The 21,366-nt window shown below is 37.9% G+C and overlaps 1 protein-coding gene across 3 annotated transcripts in view; it reads left to right on the plus strand.

Annotated features, from left to right (window-relative positions):
* KCNIP4 (potassium voltage-gated channel interacting protein 4) overlaps nucleotides 1–21,366 on the plus strand; it is a 502,065-nt gene that overhangs the window by 259,889 nt on the left and 220,810 nt on the right. Inside the window, exon 1 of one of the 3 annotated variants that reach the window (XM_020992567.2) lies at nucleotides 6,392–7,147. The exons of 1 other annotated variant lie outside the window; for it this stretch is intronic. In XM_020992567.2, coding sequence (XP_020848226.1) covers nucleotides 7,036–7,147 — 112 coding nt within the window. In that variant the 5' untranslated portion in view covers nucleotides 6,392–7,035. Of the gene's footprint in view, nucleotides 1–6,391; nucleotides 7,148–21,366 lie in introns of those variants that run through there. One more of the 3 variants, XM_020992587.2, reaches the window with a different exon arrangement.

A 21,366-nucleotide genomic window follows, 5' to 3' on the forward strand; every position in this document is an offset into this window, starting at 1 on the left:
AACTGAACTACTCGTTATATAGAACTTCCTGTTTCTTGTGCTCTACCCTTTCGTATCACCTTCTGCTCAGTCCTGCAATCAAAACCTAGAAAATACCAGATATGACTCATGTATACCTCAGTAGAAATTTAAATTAATGGGTTACTTTTCCCAAAGTCCATGAAATCCTACCCTTCATGTCAAACTTTGGTTCTGAGTAAGGCCTTCATGGTAGCCAGTGACAACCACCATCTTGATATAGATCAATATCAAGGAGATCAATTAGAAACAAAAATGTGTCCCGTGAACAGGAAATAGGAGTTGTGTGCTATGAAAATATACGTAGCTAAATGATCTTGGGTTATTTTACCAGAAGTACCCAGTGGATCACCAAGCTTAGAGTAGTGTCAGAGAATCTTTTTGTAAAAAATAAACATTTCATAGGGTAGAAAAATCACAAACCAAACTAGAAACATTCAATATTTCCCATGAAATATTTCTAAATTGCAAAAAAAAATGCAAAAAAAGAGTCATTTTATATACCTTGAGGGGTAGATTATTTTATAAAAATAATAATGATAACCTTGGCATTTTTTGACGCTAGAATGGCTTTTTAATGATGTTTTAAAATCTAATCCTTCTATAGATTCAAAAAGGCCCTCAGATCAGAAGGATGTAATGCTTAATTGTTTAATGGACATCCATATACATATTTTAGAGAAATCTATTCAAGGGGCATTTACTAACCTTCAGAGTTTGCCTTGTAGTTAAGTGCAATACTTTTAACACTACTGTAGTTCTGGAGATAGTCAATCCAGAATGTTTTCAAAGATCTTTTAAAAGTAAATAGAATAAAGCAAGTTAAAGAATTGATATACTTTGTGGCAATACTGAGAGAAACCCTTACACTTATCTCATTGAGGTAAGTAGTTTTTATCATCATCATAATACTAATATTTATATTATACCTACTATGTGTCAGGTACTTTGCTAAGTTCTTAAAACAACCCTGTGGGGTAGGCGTTATTATTATCCCCATTTTACAGATGAGAAAATTAAAACAAACGGAAGTGGCCTGCCCAGAGTCACAAAGCTAGCTCACATCTGAGGCTGGATTTGAACTCATATCTTCCTGACTCCAGGCCCTGCACCTTATCCACTATATCACCTAGCTATCTAATCATGATCATTTCTCTCCACTTTTCATGAGTCTGTAACTCCCTATTGTCAACTAAATAGAAGACAAGATCCTCCTGGCTTTCAAGCCTTTACATAATTTGACCTCACTCTACCTCATCAAGATTATGTTGGCCTCATTACCTACTCAGCGGTACTTCTCAAAATAAGCCTTTGACTTCAATTAGGCTTCATCGCTATCCACAGCATATACTTTATTAAACATTTCTTTTGTGTCTTTTTTTTCAGCCTGTCCTGATATTCTTTGTATAAGCAATCCTACTCATTTTTAAGACCCAGCTCAATTCAATTTAATTCTACAAACATCCCCTTAATCTTTTCCATACTACCACAGTCCATATCAGATCAGTCCTTTCTCTCAGCTTCTGTTGCACATAACTGTTCTTTTTCATTTCATTTTTTGGACAGGACCTGGGATTTCATTCCTATAAGGATTTTTCGATGAGGAAATTCTCTCTCCCAGTACAGATTGGAACCTCATCTGAAATGAATAGTTACCTTGTGGCACAAACCATGAAGTGTTATATAACTGCTAGTTAATATTGTTGTTGTTGTTATTATTATCATAGCCAGTATGTATTCTACTTATTAAGCCCCAGTGGCTACATATCACCAAGATCAAAAGCAAAATCTTCTGCTTGATGTTCAAAGCCCTTCATAACCTGCCCTCCCCACCATCTTTCCAGTCCTTTTACATCTTATCACATCCTTCCCCACTCCTCCAAATACTCTATGATCAAATGATCCCGGCCTCTTCAGTGTTCCTCAACGTGTTTAGCGTTCCATTTCCAGGAACTCCATTTCCAGAAAGCTCCATTTCCAGACTCCAAGCATTTTCTCTGGCTGTCCCCGTGCATGGAATTCTCTCCCTCATCATTCCCTGCCTACTGTCGTTTCTGGCTTCCTTCAAGTCTCAGCTAAAATTCCCCCTACTGCAAGAAGCCTTTCCCAACCCCCCTTTCATTCTAGTGCCTTTCCTTGGTTGATTATTTCCACTTAATCCTGTGTGCAGTTTGTTTGTACATAGCTGCTTACATGTTGCCTCACTATTAGACTGGGAAATCCTCGACTGTGGGGGTATTGCCTTTAGCCTTTCTTTGTATCTCCACCTTTTGGCACAATGCCTGGCACATAATAGGTACTTAATAAATTATTTTTGACTGATTGACTATTGGAGATGAGACTCTGAGGACAGGTATCCCCCCCATTACTTAATGTTGCTTCCCTCTTAATTGTTCTTAAATAATTTTATGTTAGTCTTGTCACCAAGATTAATCTCTGAAAAGCTCTACTAGCCTGATTCAAACCATCATCATCTCTCATTAGACTATCACAATACTCTCGTTGATTCCATTCTGTCCCCTCTCCAATTTTTTTTCTTTTTTAGATTGCCAAGGAAGTGTTTTCTAGTTCCTAAGGCACAAATCTCACCATGTCACTAACCTGAAAAGGCTTTGGAAGCTTGCCACCATCTCTCACATAAAATCCATACTCTTCAACCTGGTATTTAAAGCCCTCTGCTTTGTGACACCAACCTGCCTTTCCCGATTTATTTCATATTACTTTAATTGTGTCATTCTATATTATAATATCTCTTACTGTTTCACAAACAACATCCCATCTTCTATCTCCATGGCTTTATGTCAGCCTATGCCTAAAATGTACTTTCTTTTACTGTTAGAAGTCTTATTTTTCTATAAAAGTCAACTCAGTTAATATGGGAAGCATATAGTATGGTGGAAAGATCACTAGGCTTGGATTCTAAGAGATCTGTATTCAAGAGCCTGCCTCTGGCACTTAGCTACGTGACCCTGGGCAAGTCACATAACTTCTGTTTTCCTTATCTTTAAAATGGGGACAATGATAGTCCCTCCCTCCCTCAGCTGCCATGAGGATTAAATGAAATAATTGAATAGTGCTTAGCATAGTGCCTGGCAGATAGTAAGCACTATATAAATTTAAGTTCTTATTACTATTATTATGAAGGCAAGGACCATGACTTAACTAAACTTGGTACTTCTAGTGACTTGCACAGGACCCTGCACAGAGTAGGAACTTGATAAGTAGTATTGGAACCTGTGATTTTACTGATATGGAGAATTCTTGGATAAGGAAACTCCCTTTACCTACCTTGGTAAGCAACTTTTCTTCAGTTTCTAGTCTGTAGGAGGTGGTGGAAAAAGCACAGCCTCTGTGGTCAGAGGGTCTTCTTTTGAATACTGTTCCTGCTGTAATCTATTTTTGTATAACCTTGGGCAAGTCACTCAATTTCTTTAGACCAGAGATTCCCAAACTTATTTGGCCTACTAGCCCCTTTTCAAAAAAGAAATTGCTCAATGCCCCCCAGAAAATCTACTTTCTTTAATCCTTTATTTTTTTTTAATTTGCATCGTTTCAAAATAAACTTTAAATGATGCATATTACAATAAATTATTAAATTTAAGTGTTTTTACCTGCATTGAAAGTTTTGATTGTGCATTATTGCACCATGTAACCATACAGCATCATAATGTAAAAAGTCATTAACACGCACATATTCCTGCTGATGCATGCTGGACTTCCCGACAGTGTGCAAACACTTGCTTGTTAAGACCTGTCAGGGGTGACCACTGATCGGTTATAACTGGCATTTTGTGTATATATTTGGAAAATAGTGTAATCACTATGACTTTAACTCTGTTACACAACAGATGAAACATATACAAAAGATTTTTCAAAATTTTCTTATCTTCTCTTTTTTCCTTATGTTTCCACCTCCCTCTTATTTTTATTCAATGTGCCCCAATTGTACTTGAGGCTACTATTACTGCCCCTGGATCATTCTAGGACCCCTGGGGGTGATATCACCCACTTCAGGAACCTCTGAGAGACCTTAGTTTCCTCATCTCTAAAATGAAGTGGTTGGATTGGAGGTCTTTTCTAGCTCTTTAACTATGATCCCAAGATTCTCAAGAGTTCTCTAGAACTCTGAGAGATTAAGTGACTTTCTAGAATACCACAGACAGTATGTGTCAGAGGCTAGACTTGAGCCTAGGTCTTTCTGATTGTCAGGCTGGCTGTCTATGCATGTTATAATACCATCTTTCTAGCCAGCTCTCTATCCATTATACCATACTGATATATATGTATGTATATATGTGTCTCTCTGTATGTATATATACACACATATGTACACATATATGTATGCATACATATATACATGTACATGCATACACACACACACACACACACACACACACACACACATATATATATATATACACACACGATGGCCCTCACAAAGAACATACTTAATAAATAAACTGTTGAATGAACAAACTATAATCTCATCAGAAGATAATAAAATAATGCTTTAAGTGTTCTGAATTTTTCTTAATGGTAAAAAAACAAAAGGCAATATTTCTGGACCCAAAAATGAGAAAGCCAGATTTTCTATTGATATATGGGTAGGATTTTAATGTACTTCCCCTCCTACTCTTTCCAAAATATACTATATAATGTGCTTGGAATAATACTCCATATTTATTACATGTTTTCTTTGTGCAGGTACTGTCCTTGGTTTTGTGGAGAATATAGAAGTTTAAAGAAAAAAAGTTCATTGTATGTTGGAATTTAGAGTCTAGCCAGTGAAAGAAGATAGGCATAGATAGATATAAAAAGATAATCAACACTATAAGACATTGATAAGTGTCCGTTGAATGGTTCAACCAATGGACTTTGCAGGGGTTGAAACAGCAAAGCACAGCATGAGCTCAGGTAGTTAAGTAAAGCTTTATTAAGGCTTAATTTTATTTTATTTTAACATGGTACTTAAACCTCTAAATACATTATATCTCACAACTCTTCGAGGTAACTACTCAGTTTTTATACCCATTTTTCACATGAAGCTGAGTCTAAGAAAGTGACTTGCCTAGGGTTACAAAGCTGTTAGTGAATGTCAAAGGCAGGATTTGAACCTAAATTTACCTGACTTCAAATACAGTGTTGTCCACTCATTCCATGGTAGAATGAAAACAAAGCAAGAATGGGAATTAGAACTCAGGTTTGCAATTCATCCTCTAACAATGTGTGACTGTAGGCAGTCACTTTAATCTCTCAGTTTCTTGATTTGTAAAACTAGTGGTGTGAGGTAGCTCTTTTCAGGTTACTGTAATACAATGATGTCAGACTCAAATGTGGGGGGGCACTAATATGTCTTTATGTTTCCTTGCAGGCTGCATATTGACTTAGTTTTTAAAATGAAATGGTGTCTATGTTTTATTGTATTTCCATTCATTTTGTTAAATTTTTCCCAATTACATTTTAATCAGGAATGCTGCTGACCACATGCTGGACAAAGACATGTGTGTGACACCTCCATGGTAGTGGATTGAGTATTGAACTTGGAGATGCTAGGTAGGTCATTTACTGTCTCTCAGCCTCAGTTCCCTCATCTCTAAAATGAGAGGCTTGAACTCAATGATCTATAAAGTCCCTTCCAGCTCAAAAATCTATAATTATATGATGATCTTTGATCCACGAAAGTTCCTTCCAGCAGTAAGTACTGTGATCTAAGGTGAAACTGAGCTTTGAAGACTAGCTAGGATTCAAGGTAATTGATAAGAAAGTGTGCTAAGGCACCCCAGATGGCCCATCATGTGTTCCTGGATATTAGGCTTGGTTTGGTATGTTGCTATCCCTGGAGTTAGGAGAATGATACTGGAGCAAGAGAGCAGCAACTGCTGGGAACACAGAACTGATTGTGCTTAAGTGATCTTGGCAGGACCTGGGCTATGTTTTCACTTAGCTGTTCCATGGAATGTCGGTTCTCCCTTCATGTGTAGTCTTTAGAGAAAGAAAACATGAGTGTGTATGTATAGGCATACTTGGGAAGATTCCTCACTTGGGTTAAGTCCTGGGCTGTATATTGAAAGAAACTCAGCTGCCTGACCATTCCTTCTTGCCCTTCTGTTGATTAAGAATCCACATGTCCACAGTGTTCTTGCCTTCTCTGCCCCCCCTCTATATTTATGTTAGTAAACTTGCCAGCCAAATTAATCTTGTCAAAGCCTCCAGATAAGACCTTTGTGACAGGGAAGCCTGTGTGGTAGGTGCTCAATTAGGCATCCCTTTAAGTAAGACCTGAAGCCAAGATTGACAAAGAACTCCCAGCTGTCATGTATTGTCCTTTCATTTCTATTGGAATACATTGCAGGTGGAATGTGGAGGAGAAGGGAGAGCTGGGGGAGGAAGGGGCTACATCTGCAAATATCATCCCTGGGTATTTTTGTTTTTTGTGGAAGGAGGTTAGTTTTTCCTCTAACGAGCTAGCTGTGAGGGAAAGGAGCCGCCTTTGGCAAATGGGCGTTTGTCAAGCTTCACACACACACGCACACAAAATAGTGTTAAAACAGCTCTGAACAGACTTGCAAAGCTGGAGTCTGGGAACATTAGGATGAACAGTGCTGGTGGCAGTGTGCTCCCTAGTGCAAGTTTCCTGGGAGTGTTTTTTCTTTCAACTGACACAGCAAAGTCTCCAGTTCTGAAACAGCTGTTTTTCTGGACGTTCTCGAGATTCATCCACTGCAGCTGGTCCCGATGTTCACGGAACCGAAGCTAGGTGGACCTCGGCAGCGTGCAAAAGCAGCCCCTCTCCTCCCTTAAACAGATGGGAAGAGAAGCAAAGGAGACTGGCCTCCGCTTGGGATCGCTTCTCCGCCGGGAGAGTCAGTTGCTTTCCACCGCGACGAGGAGAGGAGCTGCTCACTTTTTTCCTATTGCAACTCCTTCTCGGGAGCTAGAGGCTGCCGGCCCCCTAATTACCTGCCTCCCGCTCTTCCCCGCTGGTGTGGAGCCTGGAATGATTTGCCTGCTTGGAGAATGTTGACTTTAGAGTGGGAGTCGGAAGGACTGCAAACAGTGGGTATTGTTGTGATTATATGTGCGTCTCTGAAGCTGCTTCATTTGCTGGGACTGATTGATTTTTCGGAAGGTAAAGAGGCTGCTCACAGTTGGGGCTTTTGGTAGGGGACTGACTGGTTCAGGATTGGGCTAAGTCCTGCCAAAGTTGAGTCAAAGTTTGAAAATCAGCATGCTCCACGTGTGCAATCAATGTGCTGTGTGTCTTCTTTCAATTGACCCTGACATTTCATACCGGGAGGGAAGTGCAATTGTGTTGGACGGCTCCTTTGTGAAATAGGATGGTTCTGACAGCGTGCCTATGGTCCACAGGCAGTTTCCAGGGTGGGAAACTGGCAGAGTCTACTCAGGATGCTATCCTAGGCTAGCCTTGCAAGTTGTTTTGTACTTGGCAAGTTGATCCTGACCACCTTGCGTTCATTTAATGAGTAATTCTGTCTGATTAATAATGGCAATGTGCTTCATTAGCTAAGATGCTAACCTGGGGGATGGAAGGGGTCTAGGGAAAATAAATGTGGGTGAACTATGATGTAAACTAGTTTAACCTCTGGCTCTGTTCATGTGTATTTTAAACACTAAATTTCAACCCTTTGCTATTTAATGCCTTTTGAATCTACTTTGTTCATTTATCTTCTCAGTTTGTTTTTGCTGGGTGCATCTGCCTGCCTGAATACAAGAGGCAGAAAGCCCCTTTGCTTGGTATAAATTATATGACCTTTACTTTTGCTCTTTGAAAAATCAGTTTGTTTTATGAAGATATTACACAAATAGTAGTTTTGTTCTGGTATGTTTGCCCTAACCATCTTTTTTTTTTAATCTGTTCAAGACAACCTTGAAACAGCAGGACTTTTTAAAAATAGCATGCAAATCCCAATAATTTAGGGTGAATTCTGCACCTGGGCTCTTTTTCTTCCCAGATGAGATTGCTTTAACTAATTTTTCCTTCCATGATTGGATCCTTTAGGATGCTAGGTAAGATTATTCCCAACACAGTTGTTCCCCATAAATGATGAGTTGAGAAAAATTTCCCATCATGATTGGGGTTTAGATAAATGAGTTTTGTCTTGAAATTCTTGTAACCACAGGTGCTAAGATGGCATTATCCCCAGATAAATCCTGTAAAAATGCTGATTCACTTTAATTATTTTAATATATATGTATATACATATATATATGTATATATATAGACATGTGTGTGTGTGTGTATATATATATATAATGTGTATGTGGATGCATACAGGATAATTAGCCCACCTACACACACACACACACACACACACACTTTTAAACCTGTTTTCTTTAGATTCCTTATTTGCAGACCTGTAAGGAAAGAAATGAGTTATCACTTCAAATCTTATCTCCTCCTTCTCAAGTACTCTAGATCTGTGACAAGTCCTGCTTAATCACACACCAGAATACTATTGCAAAGGGATGAAAAAAAAGGCCCAGAAATTACTTTCTTCCTATTCTGATATTACACAGTAATTTAATTGAACTACTAGAGGAAAAAATTGCACAATCAAACTTCTCACAGTGCCCCAAACCAAGACTGTACTCTTCAGAGATCTCTGGCCTGGCACATTAGTTTCCATATCTCAATAAAATTCCAAGTGGGAAAGATTACATCTTGCTGCTGAAAATCTTTCTAGTGATTTCATTTTGAGAATGAGGTTGTTTTTTGTTGTTGTTGTTGTCGTTGTTTTATTGCTCCTGTGCAGTTTTAGTCTCCATGTCACTATTCCCTTGCTCCCATGAAATATCCTAGAGGTGACTGCACTTCAGAGGCAGAAGTAGCAATTTCTAGATTCTAACATCTCCCAAGGAATTTGAGGAAGAGAACTTTGACATCAGTGTAATATCATGTACTGTTTTTTATAATGCCGCTATTGGTAGCATGTGGCTTAGAAGCTGAATATCCCATGTTCAAGTCCATTGGGAGTGACTCAGCTTTTCATCTATCCTGAAAGATGTCTTTATCTCATACACTTTACCAAGTAAGGGGTTTTCAAAGGCAATATTCCAAACCATGGTTCTGGCATGTAGAAAGTATATTAGTTGTCCTGGTGTCCCTAATTCAAATGTTCTTTCTAGAGACAGTCTTCATATATTTTTCAGAGGAGCTTTATCCCTAATTTGTTTTTCTCTTCTGCAGTTCCAAAGCCATTTATTTTGTCTTACTTTGCCCCTTACTTTTTTTCCCCTACCTTATATTGGAGTTATCTGAATTTGCCTTATCTCCTCCACTCAGGTGTAAACTCCTTGAAGACACGAACTGGATTTATTCACTGTTGAATCCTTTAGTTCATCTTCTGCACATAGTAGGGACTGAATGAATGTCTATTGATCTGAACTGAGTTAAAGATTTTGTTTATAAAGTATTTTTGTGTGAACTACAGGTTTATGATAAATCAAAGATAAGTCAGCATAGGATGGAGTTGCTATAAAATGGTAAGTAAGAATATCCTAGTGTAGTTATACTTTAGGGTGAGAAACATTTATGTCTCATTTAAGTAAAATTTTTATGTCAGTAAAATATCATTTTTTCTCCCTATAGTACTTTTTTAATAGAAATGAGGGTTTTCTAAAATTGAAAGTAAGTAATAACGGATAAGGTAATGATGCTAATGAGATTTTTCTCTAATTATTTTGGTTCATACACATACTAATAATGGGAAAAGGCAAGAATATTGGCAAGAATGTTGCTTACTATTGTGCAAATAAACTTGAAATACTTTCCCCCTAAGAAATGTGGTAAATTACAGCCTTCTCTCCTAGAATTATTTTTAAAATAAAAACAATGTCCTTGCTCCCCATCCATTCCACAAAATTCAATTAAAAGAAAAAAAATTGCTCAACTTTCTAATGAGGAAACAAAGAAGGAGAAACCTGGAACACTTCTTTCTAGGTGTGGCAGATGATTTTGGAGTGGAAACCTCAAGTTCTAACAAGCAATAGCCATATCCTAAATAGAGTTTGAGGGTTAGTCTTATATTTTGTTCCCCTCAGAACACTCTACATTTCAGCTACACTGCCTACATGTTGGTCCTCATTCATAATGTTCCATCTCCCATCCCCCAGCTTTTGCACTAGCTGTCCCCTATGCCTGGAATGCTCTGCCTATTTGCTGTAGTTGTATGGTTTCATACACAATTCTATTTTTGTTTTTTATAATGTTAAAATTTTTCTATTGGACAATTGCTGAGGACAAGGACTGCCTTTTGCTTCTTTTGGGTCCCCAGTATTTAGCACAAACAGTAGCTAGCATTGTGTTTACATAGTGTTCAGTCATGTCTGACTCTTCATGACCCCATTTGGAGTTTTCTTGGCAAAGATACTAGTTTGCCATGTCCTTCTCTAGCTCATTTTACAGATAAGGAAACTGAGACAAACAGAGTTAAGTGACTTGCCCAGAGCCACACAGCTAGTAAGTGTCTGAGGCCAGATTTGAACTGAAGAAGATGAGTTTTCCCAATTCCCAGTCCAGTACTTTATCTACTGCACGAGCTACCTTCTGTCCATTTACTTCCGCCTCTTTTTTTTGTGGCTTCCTTCAAGATTCAGCTCAAATCCCATCATCTACGTAAGTTTTTTCCCAAGTCTCTGAGCTTCTGAGATTATATTTCTCTATATATCTTACTGTGTACCTAGTTATTTGTATGTCATCCTCCACTTTAGAATGTAAGCTCCCTGAGGGCAAGGATTGTTGAGGGGGTTTGTGTGTGTTGTCATTTATGCGTAAGGGTTTTTTTTTGTCTTTCTGTTTTTCATTTTGTTTCATTTTTGCCTTCTTTGTGTTTCTAGTGTTTAGCATAGTACTGAGACATATGCTGTTTGTTTTTTAATAAAAATGTTGATTGACTTGCAGCATTGAGCTACTCTTGTTCATTTGCAGAGACTGCTGGGTGATCCTGATGGCTCCAATTCTTATCCAAAATTGGTGATTGCAAGGTATTTGTAGCAGATAATTGAGAAGCCCTCAGCTACTTTTAGGAACCCTAAGCTAATTTTAATGCCCTATGGCAGCCTGTGCCTTCATAAGAAGTCTCTTAAGACTTGTCTGCGGGATTTCATATTTATATCCTGCAAAGCAGAGACAACCTCATCAAAGGCATCTTGGCTGCTGTTCATTAGAACCTAAGGTTCTGAGCAGTACTTTAAGCCAAAACATTCACCCAGAAGCTACAGAAGCCCAGCTTACATCTGCTTTGATCTGGCTGTGGTGAAATGGTTTTCAGGTTCCAGAGAGAGAGAGAGAGAGAGAGAAAGAAGTTTCAAATTATTTTTAGGGAGAGTGGTTAGATTGGCAATAAAAGGAGACCCTTTACCTAGTCAAGGTATAGTGCAAATAACCAATATTTGAGTGCCTGCTATTGCAAGGCACAAATCCATGTGATATAAGTCATTGGTTTCTTCAGAAGAATTTTTTTTAAATGTTTAGCTTCTTTGAGAGAATTCCTCTAGCTGTGAGTGGAAGGATTAAGATATGAATCTTAAAGCTATATACACCAAGAAATAATGAAATATGCACTTACTTTAGAAGCCAGAGGCATGTTCGAGTCCATGGACATAGTAAATAGGGAAGTAGTGACAAATTGTTTCACCTTTATGAGCTTCAGTGACACTGGCCTCCTTGCTGTTCTTCACACCCAACACTCAACTCTATATAATTTTCCTGGCTGTCCCCTGTCTGGAATGCCCACTCTCCTCCTCATTATTTCCTGGCTACCTTGGCTTGTTTCAAGTGTCAATATCACCTTCTGCCAAAAAGCCTTTCCCAGTCCTCCATAGTCTTATGCCTTCCTTCTAAGGTTATCTCCCATTGGTCCCATCCATATTGTGTTTCTACATAGCTATTTGCCTATCATCTCACTTATTAAACTAGGAGCTTTGTGAGTACAGAGACTGATGAGTTTTTTTGTTTGTTTGTTTTGCTCTGGGGTTTTGGTGGATTTTTTTTCTATGTTCTCAGGGCTTAGCACAAATTCCTAGAATATGCTGGGCATTTAATAAATGCTTGTTGACCTGACTCACTTTCCTTATCAAACAATTAATAAATGTTTGTTAACTACCTGACAATATGCCAGACATTGTGCTAGGTACTAGGGGGAGTGAAAGACAAGGAATTTGTCTTTTCCCTCAAAGACTTTGTATTCTGTTGAAGGACACTACATGTTTACATATAAGTACATAAAAGATATCCATAGTAAACGCAAAGCAAGTAAGTGTTACCAACTCAGGGAGAGGTGAGGAATCAGGAAAGACTTCATATCAAAGTAGTGTTTGAGCTTTGCAACGAAGGATGCTAGGGATTCAAAAAAGCAAAAGTGAGGAGGGAATATATTCCAAGGTATTGGCTTACAAAAACATGGAGATAGAATATGAAGTATTTTCTTTGTATGGTTTCATACACAATCCTATTTTTGTTTTTTCTGTTAAACTTTTTGTATTTGGTGACAGTTGTTGAGGACAGGAACCATAGTTTTTCCTCATTTGTATCCCCAGTGCTTAGCACAGGCACTTGTTCAGTCATTTCATTTGTGTCCAACTCTTCATGATGCCATTGAGGGTTTTCTTGGAAGAGATACTGAAGTGGTTCATCATTTCCTTCTCCAGCTCATTTTACAGATGAGGAACTGGGGCAAACAGTTAAGTAACTCGAAGGGTCGCCCAGCTAGTAAATGTCTGAGGCCTGATTTGAACTCGGGAAGATGAGTCTTCCTGGCTGTAGGCATTGTGCCACCTAGCTGCCTACCTGGCACATAGTAGACTCAATAAATATTGATTGAATAACAAGAAGGCAAATCTGGATGAGCTATTGTGTGTGTAAAAGTGAGTAATGTATAAATAGGGAAAGATAGGTTGGGCAGTGCCAAGCTTTAAATGGAGGGGAGAGAGAGAGAGAGAGAGAGAGAGAGAGAGAGAGAGAGAGAGAGAGAGAGAGAGAGAGAGAGAGAGAGAGAGATGGGGGTGTAGAGAAAAGGGAAGAAATAGGGGGAGAGAGAGAGAGGAGTAAAGGTTCTATTTCATTCTAGAGATAATGGGAATTCAGTAGAATTTGTTAAGGAGGCAGATGACATTGTGCTTTAGAGAAATCACTTTAGTAGCTATGTGGTGGATACATTGGAATGGGGAGGGACCTGAGGTAGTGGACCACTTAGTGGTGAGGGTCTGACCTACGGTAATGGCTGAGTGAAAAGAGCAAAGGTGGTTGGATGCAAGTGATGTGCCACGAGAATCTACAATCTGATTGGATGTGAGCATTGAGGGAGAGTGAAGAAGCAAGGATGACACCAGTGTTGTGAATCTGGATGACTCAATGGTTCCCTCCACAGAAACAGTGAAGTTCAGAAAAGGGGTGGGTAAGGGGTAAAAGATAAGTTCTAGTTTGGACAGAGTGAGTTTGAGATGCTTAAAGGACATTTAATCTGAAATATCCAATAGGCCACTGGTGATTCAGTACAGTAGTTCAGGCAAATCAGAAGAGAGACTAGAGCTGGGGATATACAGAGTTGTAAAGAAAAAACCCTATAAACTGCAAGTCATAATTACATTTGGAAAAAAAGAAATGGTTGCCTGGAGCCCAGAGGCACAATAATTTTGGGGTAATCCAAGACTTTGGAATCTCCTAAGGGGCAGGGGTAGAATGATATCAAACCTTTCCATGTCTACAGCATATAGAAAATATTTTAATTTTTCTTCTTCTGAAACCATTTGGCCTTTTCCACTAGGAAGAAACATTTAAGGTAGCTCTTTTAAGTATTAAGTTTTCAGTTGAATTTCATCTCAGGACCAGGAGTAATAAAGTGATTTGTAAAGAACTGCAGTGAGCAATCTGTTTAAGGAAGGATACTCAGATTCTATGCTCTCCTTTAGCTTCCCACAATGGCCAAGTAGCTAGCGTCCTTCTTTCTATCTATTGCTCTGGGTTGTTGAAAATATTTGTCAAGTTATCAAAGAATGGATATCCAACAACCTTAATATAAAGTGTCTCCTCTTTCCTTCTTTTCAAACCACTCATCCGCATGCTCAGCTGCATCACTTGGTAGAAATTGAACCATATGTATTTGAGATGTCAAAAACAAATAATTTGGTTGGAAGTCAATGTTGAATCCAGACTCCTGATTTTTAGTTTGAGCACCAACCTTGTCATTGCCCTTCCGATCAACCTGCCTGGCCAGTAGGGTGGAACTGTGTCTCTGGGGATAGCTTTGTTTGTCTAGTGTCACAATAAATGGCCTAAAGACCTATAGGAAGGATTGCAATGTGCCTTATATGAATTATTATATTTGCTTCTTAAAACAGCACTATGAGGCAGGTGCTGCTGACATGATTATCCTCATTTGACAAATGAGGACATTCAAACCTCTGAACAGCTTCAGTGATTTGATCAATATCACATGATTGATGAACAGTAGAGACAGGGTTTGACCTTAGGCATCACCTGTTTCCAATTTCATTGCTTTTCTGACTTTATCACACTCCCTCTAATGTAGAAAACGGCAACAAAAACTACATAGGCTCGATAGGCTGCTAGTTAGACACATTCCATTCAATGTTGCAAAATGGGTATTTTTTACCTTCTAACAGTCATCTTCAAATACTATGGCTTCCCCAATCAGTAACTAGTTAAAAATACTTCTAAAACACATTCATATGCCCTTCCAGAATTCAGTGTGACAAACAAATGTACAATACTTAAACCTAATACATAGGAAACCTTCTTTCTGATATGTGACTTTTCATTTTATCTTACCCAGAACCAGACATCCACACTATTTCCTGGTTTTCACATCATACTGCCTACCCTTTGGCCATCATCCTCATACCTCCACTACTACAACCTTGGACTCTGCCCACAGGCTTCCCCCACTCTGATAAGAGAGCTTCTTACCTTACCTTCCTTGGACCCAGGCCTCCCCACCAAGGCTGTATCCACACCATGCCTCATCATGCCCTGATCTACCCCTTCAAGCCCCATTTTATTATAATCTTTCCCCAGGAGAACATAAGACAGCAGGACTACCTTGCTCGTTTGTGTGTGTATCTCCAGAATTTAACATGGGGCCTGGTACAAAGTTAGTGCTTAATAAATGCTCTAGCTATCTATTTTAGCAGAAGTAGACATTTTACTTATATTTGATCTAAGAATAACTCCTCTGGGTTGGCCAGTCTTCTCAATGTCCCATGAATGAGCTGTGCTCCTTCCTAATCCCATGCTTATATTGCAAACCTCATCTCAAATGATCTCTCTTACTGAAATCTTGTCTGTCTTTTAAGGCTCAACTCATTTCTACAAAACCTTACCTGGCTGTTTCATCCCTCATTACCTAGCCCTCCTCTAAACTCCTATGGTACTTATATTCTGGACCACAGACTTTAAACCCTTTAATTACATGTCATTTGTATTGAAATCTCATTGGGTTTGAAGGTTTAAGAATAATTTCTTCATATATTTGTAAGCTTCTTGAAGTCAGGGACTAGATCTTAACATTCATTTTTTATAACCAGTATTGTCTAGTCCAACGCTGAGCATTGACACATAGATAAAGAGATATCTGGAGTTATATAGATAGATATACACATATACACCTATATTTATGTATATATCTATATATTTATAGCTGGTACACAGTGTATATTTTTTATTTATTCCCTTTTATGTTTTATGACTAAGTTAAACTGAGTCTGGTAATAGGAGACTTCTGAGTAAAGCTTTGAGTGCTAGGAAATTTAGATTTCTCATTCACAGGATGTTTGATTCAGCCAAGATGAAGGATTTTTTTCCTTTTCTTTCCTATTCCATGCTGCTTTGGCAAATAAATTGGAATATGTTGAAGAGGTCTAACTGTTTTCTTCCCAATCCCCTTGTGCTTCCTGGACCTTCATGAAGGTTGTACTTTAATGTAATAAAACTCAACCATGAGGCAATAATGACATGTACAGTCACACACTCAATCAACAAACATGAAGTACCCTTCCAATTGCTGTGCTAGGATCTGGGCCTAAGTTTCTCTGTGTATAAAATGGGGTTTGTACTCCTTGTAGTACCTACCTTTGCCTTGAGAAGATTTTGTGAGGATTAAATTAGATTTTATAGACAGGGTGTCCAAAAAGTCCTAGTGCTATTTTAAGCTCCAATAGGTGCAAACAGCATTAAGGCTTTCTGAACACTATGTGCTCATATGTGTGTATGCACACACACACACACATATAGTTTTTTTATATATTTACAAAACCAGAAAGTACTATATAAATGCCATTATTATTCTTTTAGGCATAACAGAAAAGACTCACCTTAGATCTTTTTTAAAAAAAAAGCGATGTAAAGCTAGAAATCACCTAAGACAATACCCTCCTTTTATAGGTCATGAAACCAGTCTAGAGAGGTAAATGACTGGTCTGAGCTCTCAACTACTAGCCACAGAAACAAGACTTCTGACTTCTTGTCAAGTTCTCCACTCAATGCATCCTACAGTAACATCATTTTTCATCAGAGAAAAAGAAAAAGAAAAACAAAGCACAAGGATTTCAAAACACGATTCCTTTAGTATCAATGTTTTTAGGATGAGAGACTCAGGTATAGCTAAATTTGAGGCAGATAGAGGATGATGTAATTCAAAATATTTGTCTATAAAGTGTCCAAAGGTTGATTCAGAAATAATCCAAGGTATTCTGAAAAGAGTATGGGGAATTCCTATACACCAATTTTTGAATCCTGTCTCTTTTACTTAGCAGCTAAATATCCTTAGACAAGTCATTTCCCTTCCTCTGGGCTTCAGTTTCCTTACCTGTAAAAGAAGGTGTTATACTAAATGAAATCTAAGGACCCTTCTAGCCCTTAATCCTACACTATTGTCTTCAGATGTGGATGCCTTGGGGAGGGGGGAGGTGTATAATTTGCAGGTGTTAGCAGTCACTGAAGTGCACTCTTGGCAGAGTAATAGGCAAGCCTGGTTGACTAATGAGATCTAAGATTTAGCGTGCATCCAGGTAAATTGAAACTGTGCTTTCAAATTTAAACAAATTAAGGAGGGAAACTGATTTTGATAAATGACTGATAAAAGACTTAGAAGAGTAAAGCATCTGCAAAAACATCTAAGTTTCCACATCTGGCTTGCACAGCATTCAGCACAGCATTAATGTTGAAATTAAAGATTTCCTGAAGCATCACCTTCTTGGGAAGGCACAATTAACTCCTTCCTGGTGCAATAAAATGTTCAAAGTGGTATATAGGGAGTGAGCCAAATATGCTGCTTTAATGACAATAAGACTTTTGCAGTTACAACTCGAAGCTTCTTTCTGAAAAGGGAGCTCATTAGGCATTTGTACAAAAGCTCAAGATCCTTAATGACTGTTCAGAAGAGAAGTATGTGGTTCAAAATAGGATGCTGGCTTCTATGTTGTTATCTGTGCCTCTTACCAAGCTGGAAATGTGTGTGTGTGTGTGTGTGTGTGTGTGTGTGTGTGTGTGTGTGTGTGTGTGTGTGTGTGTATCTTAGCATTTTATGAGCATGTTCAAGAAAAGCTGCAGAGTAAGCAAAGAAATTCTTTAGCTACAAAACACTCATAAATGAATGGCTGACCTGCAGAGCTCTAATATCTTCAGGCAGACATGTTGCAGAATCTGAAGAAGACCTTACTCTTGTTCTAGTTGGCTAAACTAGAAGGCAGAAGTTGCCCATCAGGGCTTCCATCCCTTAAAGCTCTCTCTTCCACCTTGATTTTCAAGGAGAACCAAAAACCCACCTGACTTTTGGGGAACCATGCAGGACCCATTGGTTCTGACTAGTACTGTACTTTATTATTTTTTTCTTCAGTGTTAATCAATGTGTGCTGTATAGTGGTATGGCTTGTGTTAGTATCATATACTGAAGGAAGAAGAAGAGGGTTCAAGGAAAACAGCAGCTGTTAAATGGTGCAATTAAGGAAAACTCTGACCTAAAGATCCCCTTCTTCCGAAGTAGTCTACTAAGTTACTAGTGAGATAATAGAAAGGAGGCTAATTACCTGGGATCAAATAGACCTGTGTGGTGGTGAGTAGTGTTGGGTTAGAGATTTGGAGTGATTCCAAGTGAGGGATCTACTGAGGCTGGACAGAAGCCGTGCAGCTCCCCTGATGGTGATGTTTGTTCCTGGGTCCTTTTTACCTGGCCTGATTAATTTGGTGAGTGTAAATGTTTACCTATGACAGGGATTCTAACTTTTACTGCTCAAAGCTATCCCAGAGTTATAGGAATAAGGATATGTTCATGAATTGACTTGTGGCTCCACTTACCATACCTTTAAGAATTTGCCTTCCTGTCAATCACTCCCCTATATGTCTTATCTTCTCATATTAGAACATAAAGTCCCTGAAGGCAGGAACAGTCTTATTTTTTTCCTATTTGTATCTCTAGCATTTAGCTTAGTGCCTAGTATGTAGTAAAAGCTTAATAATTTATTTTTCCATTCATTCAGAGCCACCCTATCTAAATTATACCAGCTGAATATACTAGTGACTCTCTTTCACATAAGGAAAGTGTTTTGGAAAACCCACACCATGACTCTCCTTGTACACTATTTTCCTCATACCATAAATTCTGAGCTCCTAAAGATATTTTCAAGGCCAGTCCTAGAAGTGGTTTTGTATGAGAAGGAGATATAAGAAAAGTAGCTAGATTTTTTTTTAATTTTCCTTACCTCATCTACTGTTATTTCTCTCCTACAAGTAAAATGGACTCTAGTCAGGAGATCCAGGTTCTAGGCTTACTTTTGTCATTATCTATTTGTGACTTGTAGTTATGTCACTTACTCTATAAGGACCTTAGTTTTCTTATCTGTAAAATTAAGAGGTTGGGCTAGATAATCTGAAACATCTCTTCTGGTTTTGAGATTCTTTGTTTCCATGAATCATAATTAAAGAAATTAGAGTGGGATTACTTTTCTTCAGGCAAATCCCAGTAGTCGGGGAGCAAGCTGAAGATATTCATTCCTTTACTATGGGAATACCAAAATCAGGGGAGGATAAACAAAAAAAAATACTATAGACTAATATCATAAAGGAATATCACTTCAGAAATTTAAAATTAAATCCTATGACTTTTTTATAGCAATTTATCCAAGGAATCATTTATCACGATCAAACTCTATTTATGCCAAGGAAGCAAGGATGGGAAAATGATCAGCAAAATTAATGGTATTAAGATATTCTTCTTCCCTGACCCGGTTTTCTGTATTAAAGACCCATATAGAACAAGTACTATGCTATTGTAGAAGAAAAGTGAGGTTTTTGCTTAGCATGCCATTGACATTATAGGATTTTTTGTATTTCTTTCAAGTCAGCCTGGTGCCATGGAATGCCTGCTGGATTCGGGGTCGCTGGACCTGAGTTTACATTCCAGTTTTACCATTTCCTTTTTCTATGTCCTTGGGCAAGCTCTTTTATCTCATTGAGCCTCAGTTTCCTTACTGTAAATGGGATTGGGCTTGATGACATATAAAATCACTTCCCTTCAAGTTTTAAATCTATGATCCTAAAGTGGTGGTATTCTGAAGGTACTTTGCCTAAAAGGTTAATAAAGACGATAGTGCCACTTTTTTTAAAGACCAAAAGAATTCAGTATGTTGCCCCAACCTTGTCAATTGGAGTACAGAAGTCTTGGTTTTCCCCAGAATGCTATACAACTAGGTACATTTAAAAAATGAAAACAAAGAGACTGCTTCAGCTGTAGCAACTAAGCGCTTTTAGCATTTTCAATATTAACAACATTTTTTTGCCTGCAGAGAATAAACAAAGACAATAGCAGACATACTCAGTAAATTACACATAAGATTTATTATGACATAAACTTAATATGCAGTAGCTGTGGGGGGTTAGTACCACAGAGATCAGTTAATTATCTCATAGAGACACCCTGCATATAGACATTGATAGGAGGCACTCCAATCAAAAGTTTAAAACTTGCCTTTCTTTGAATGGAGTGCAGTGGAAAATGTATGGAATTTGGAGTCAGAGATTCTAGGTTTGAATCCTCACTCTACTGCCTCCTATTTGTATGACCCTGGGCAAATTACTGAACCTCTCTGAGCCTTAGTTCTTCATCTATAAAATGAGGATATTGGTTTAGATGGTCTATAAAGTCCCTTCCAGGTAGAAATCTATGATTCTTATTGTTCAAAGCAGTGTGATTTTTAATTATTGATAATTATTATTTAGATCTATAGTTCCCAAACTCTTTTTTTTTTTTGGCAGCAGTGGAAGCTTTCACTTTAAAAAAAACTTTGGAGAAACTCTTACAGGAAAATCTTTTAAAAATGTCTTTTTAAAATGTCTACAACTGGGCAGCTAGGTGGCACCGTGGATAGATCACTGGCCCTGAAGTCAGGAGGACCTGAGTTCAAATCCGGTCTCAGACTAAACACTTGACACTTACTAGCTGTGTGACCTTGGGCAAGTCACTTAACCCCAATTGCCTTAAAAAAAATGTTTACAACTAATAGTCACAAATAAAACACCCATTTACAAGTCATATTTTAAAGGTGATTTTTATGACAAACAATACCACAAAAAAGTTGATAATAAAGAAGTGATTACTTGCTATCAAGTATTTCATAGTTGGAAACAATATGAGAAGCAAGAATTCTCCTTAATGTTTCACAATAATTTTTATTTCCCCCTCTTTTTTCATCAACCATTATTTTGAGAAGTTGTTAAAGTTCATCACCCTTTCATTAAAAAAAATGCAAGACTTTTTGTTTTTGTTTTATTGGCTGCATTTTTAAAAATAATTTTGAATTTTGATAGAACTTGATAATATATTTAAATTTTTGTGGTATCATTCACACCAGAATCACTAGACATAAACCTAAATTGTAGAACTATGACAGTCATACAGGCACAGTTATAAGCATAGTGGATAGTGTACTGGCTGCGGAGTTAGGAAGACCTGATTTCAAAGACTCTTGAGGTACTTTCTAGCTATGTGACCTGGGCTAGTCATTTCTTTTCTCTCAACCTCAGTCATATCATCTCTAAAATAGGGATAATAACAGCATTTACCTCATTGGATTGTTGGGGAGAGCATTTTGAAAACTTTAAAGTACTATATAAATGCTAGCTACAATTATTATTTCCTTTACAATCAGAATTTGAGGCTGAAATAGGTGGGTGAATCCTGGTTATGTTGTCATAGTCTTGAGTTTTAACATGTTGGCTTTTCTCTTTAAAATCCTGGTTTTCGCTAATTAACCAAAAGGATCATTGCTGCAAAAAAAGAAACTGAAATAAAAATTTGTAACAATTAAGAATGGAAA

This window comes from Phascolarctos cinereus, unplaced genomic scaffold (assembly GCF_003287225.1).
Source record: "Phascolarctos cinereus isolate Bilbo 61053 unplaced genomic scaffold, phaCin_HiC Scaffold_9;HRSCAF=440, whole genome shotgun sequence".
Classification (NCBI taxonomy): Eukaryota; Metazoa; Chordata; class Mammalia; order Diprotodontia; family Phascolarctidae; genus Phascolarctos; species Phascolarctos cinereus.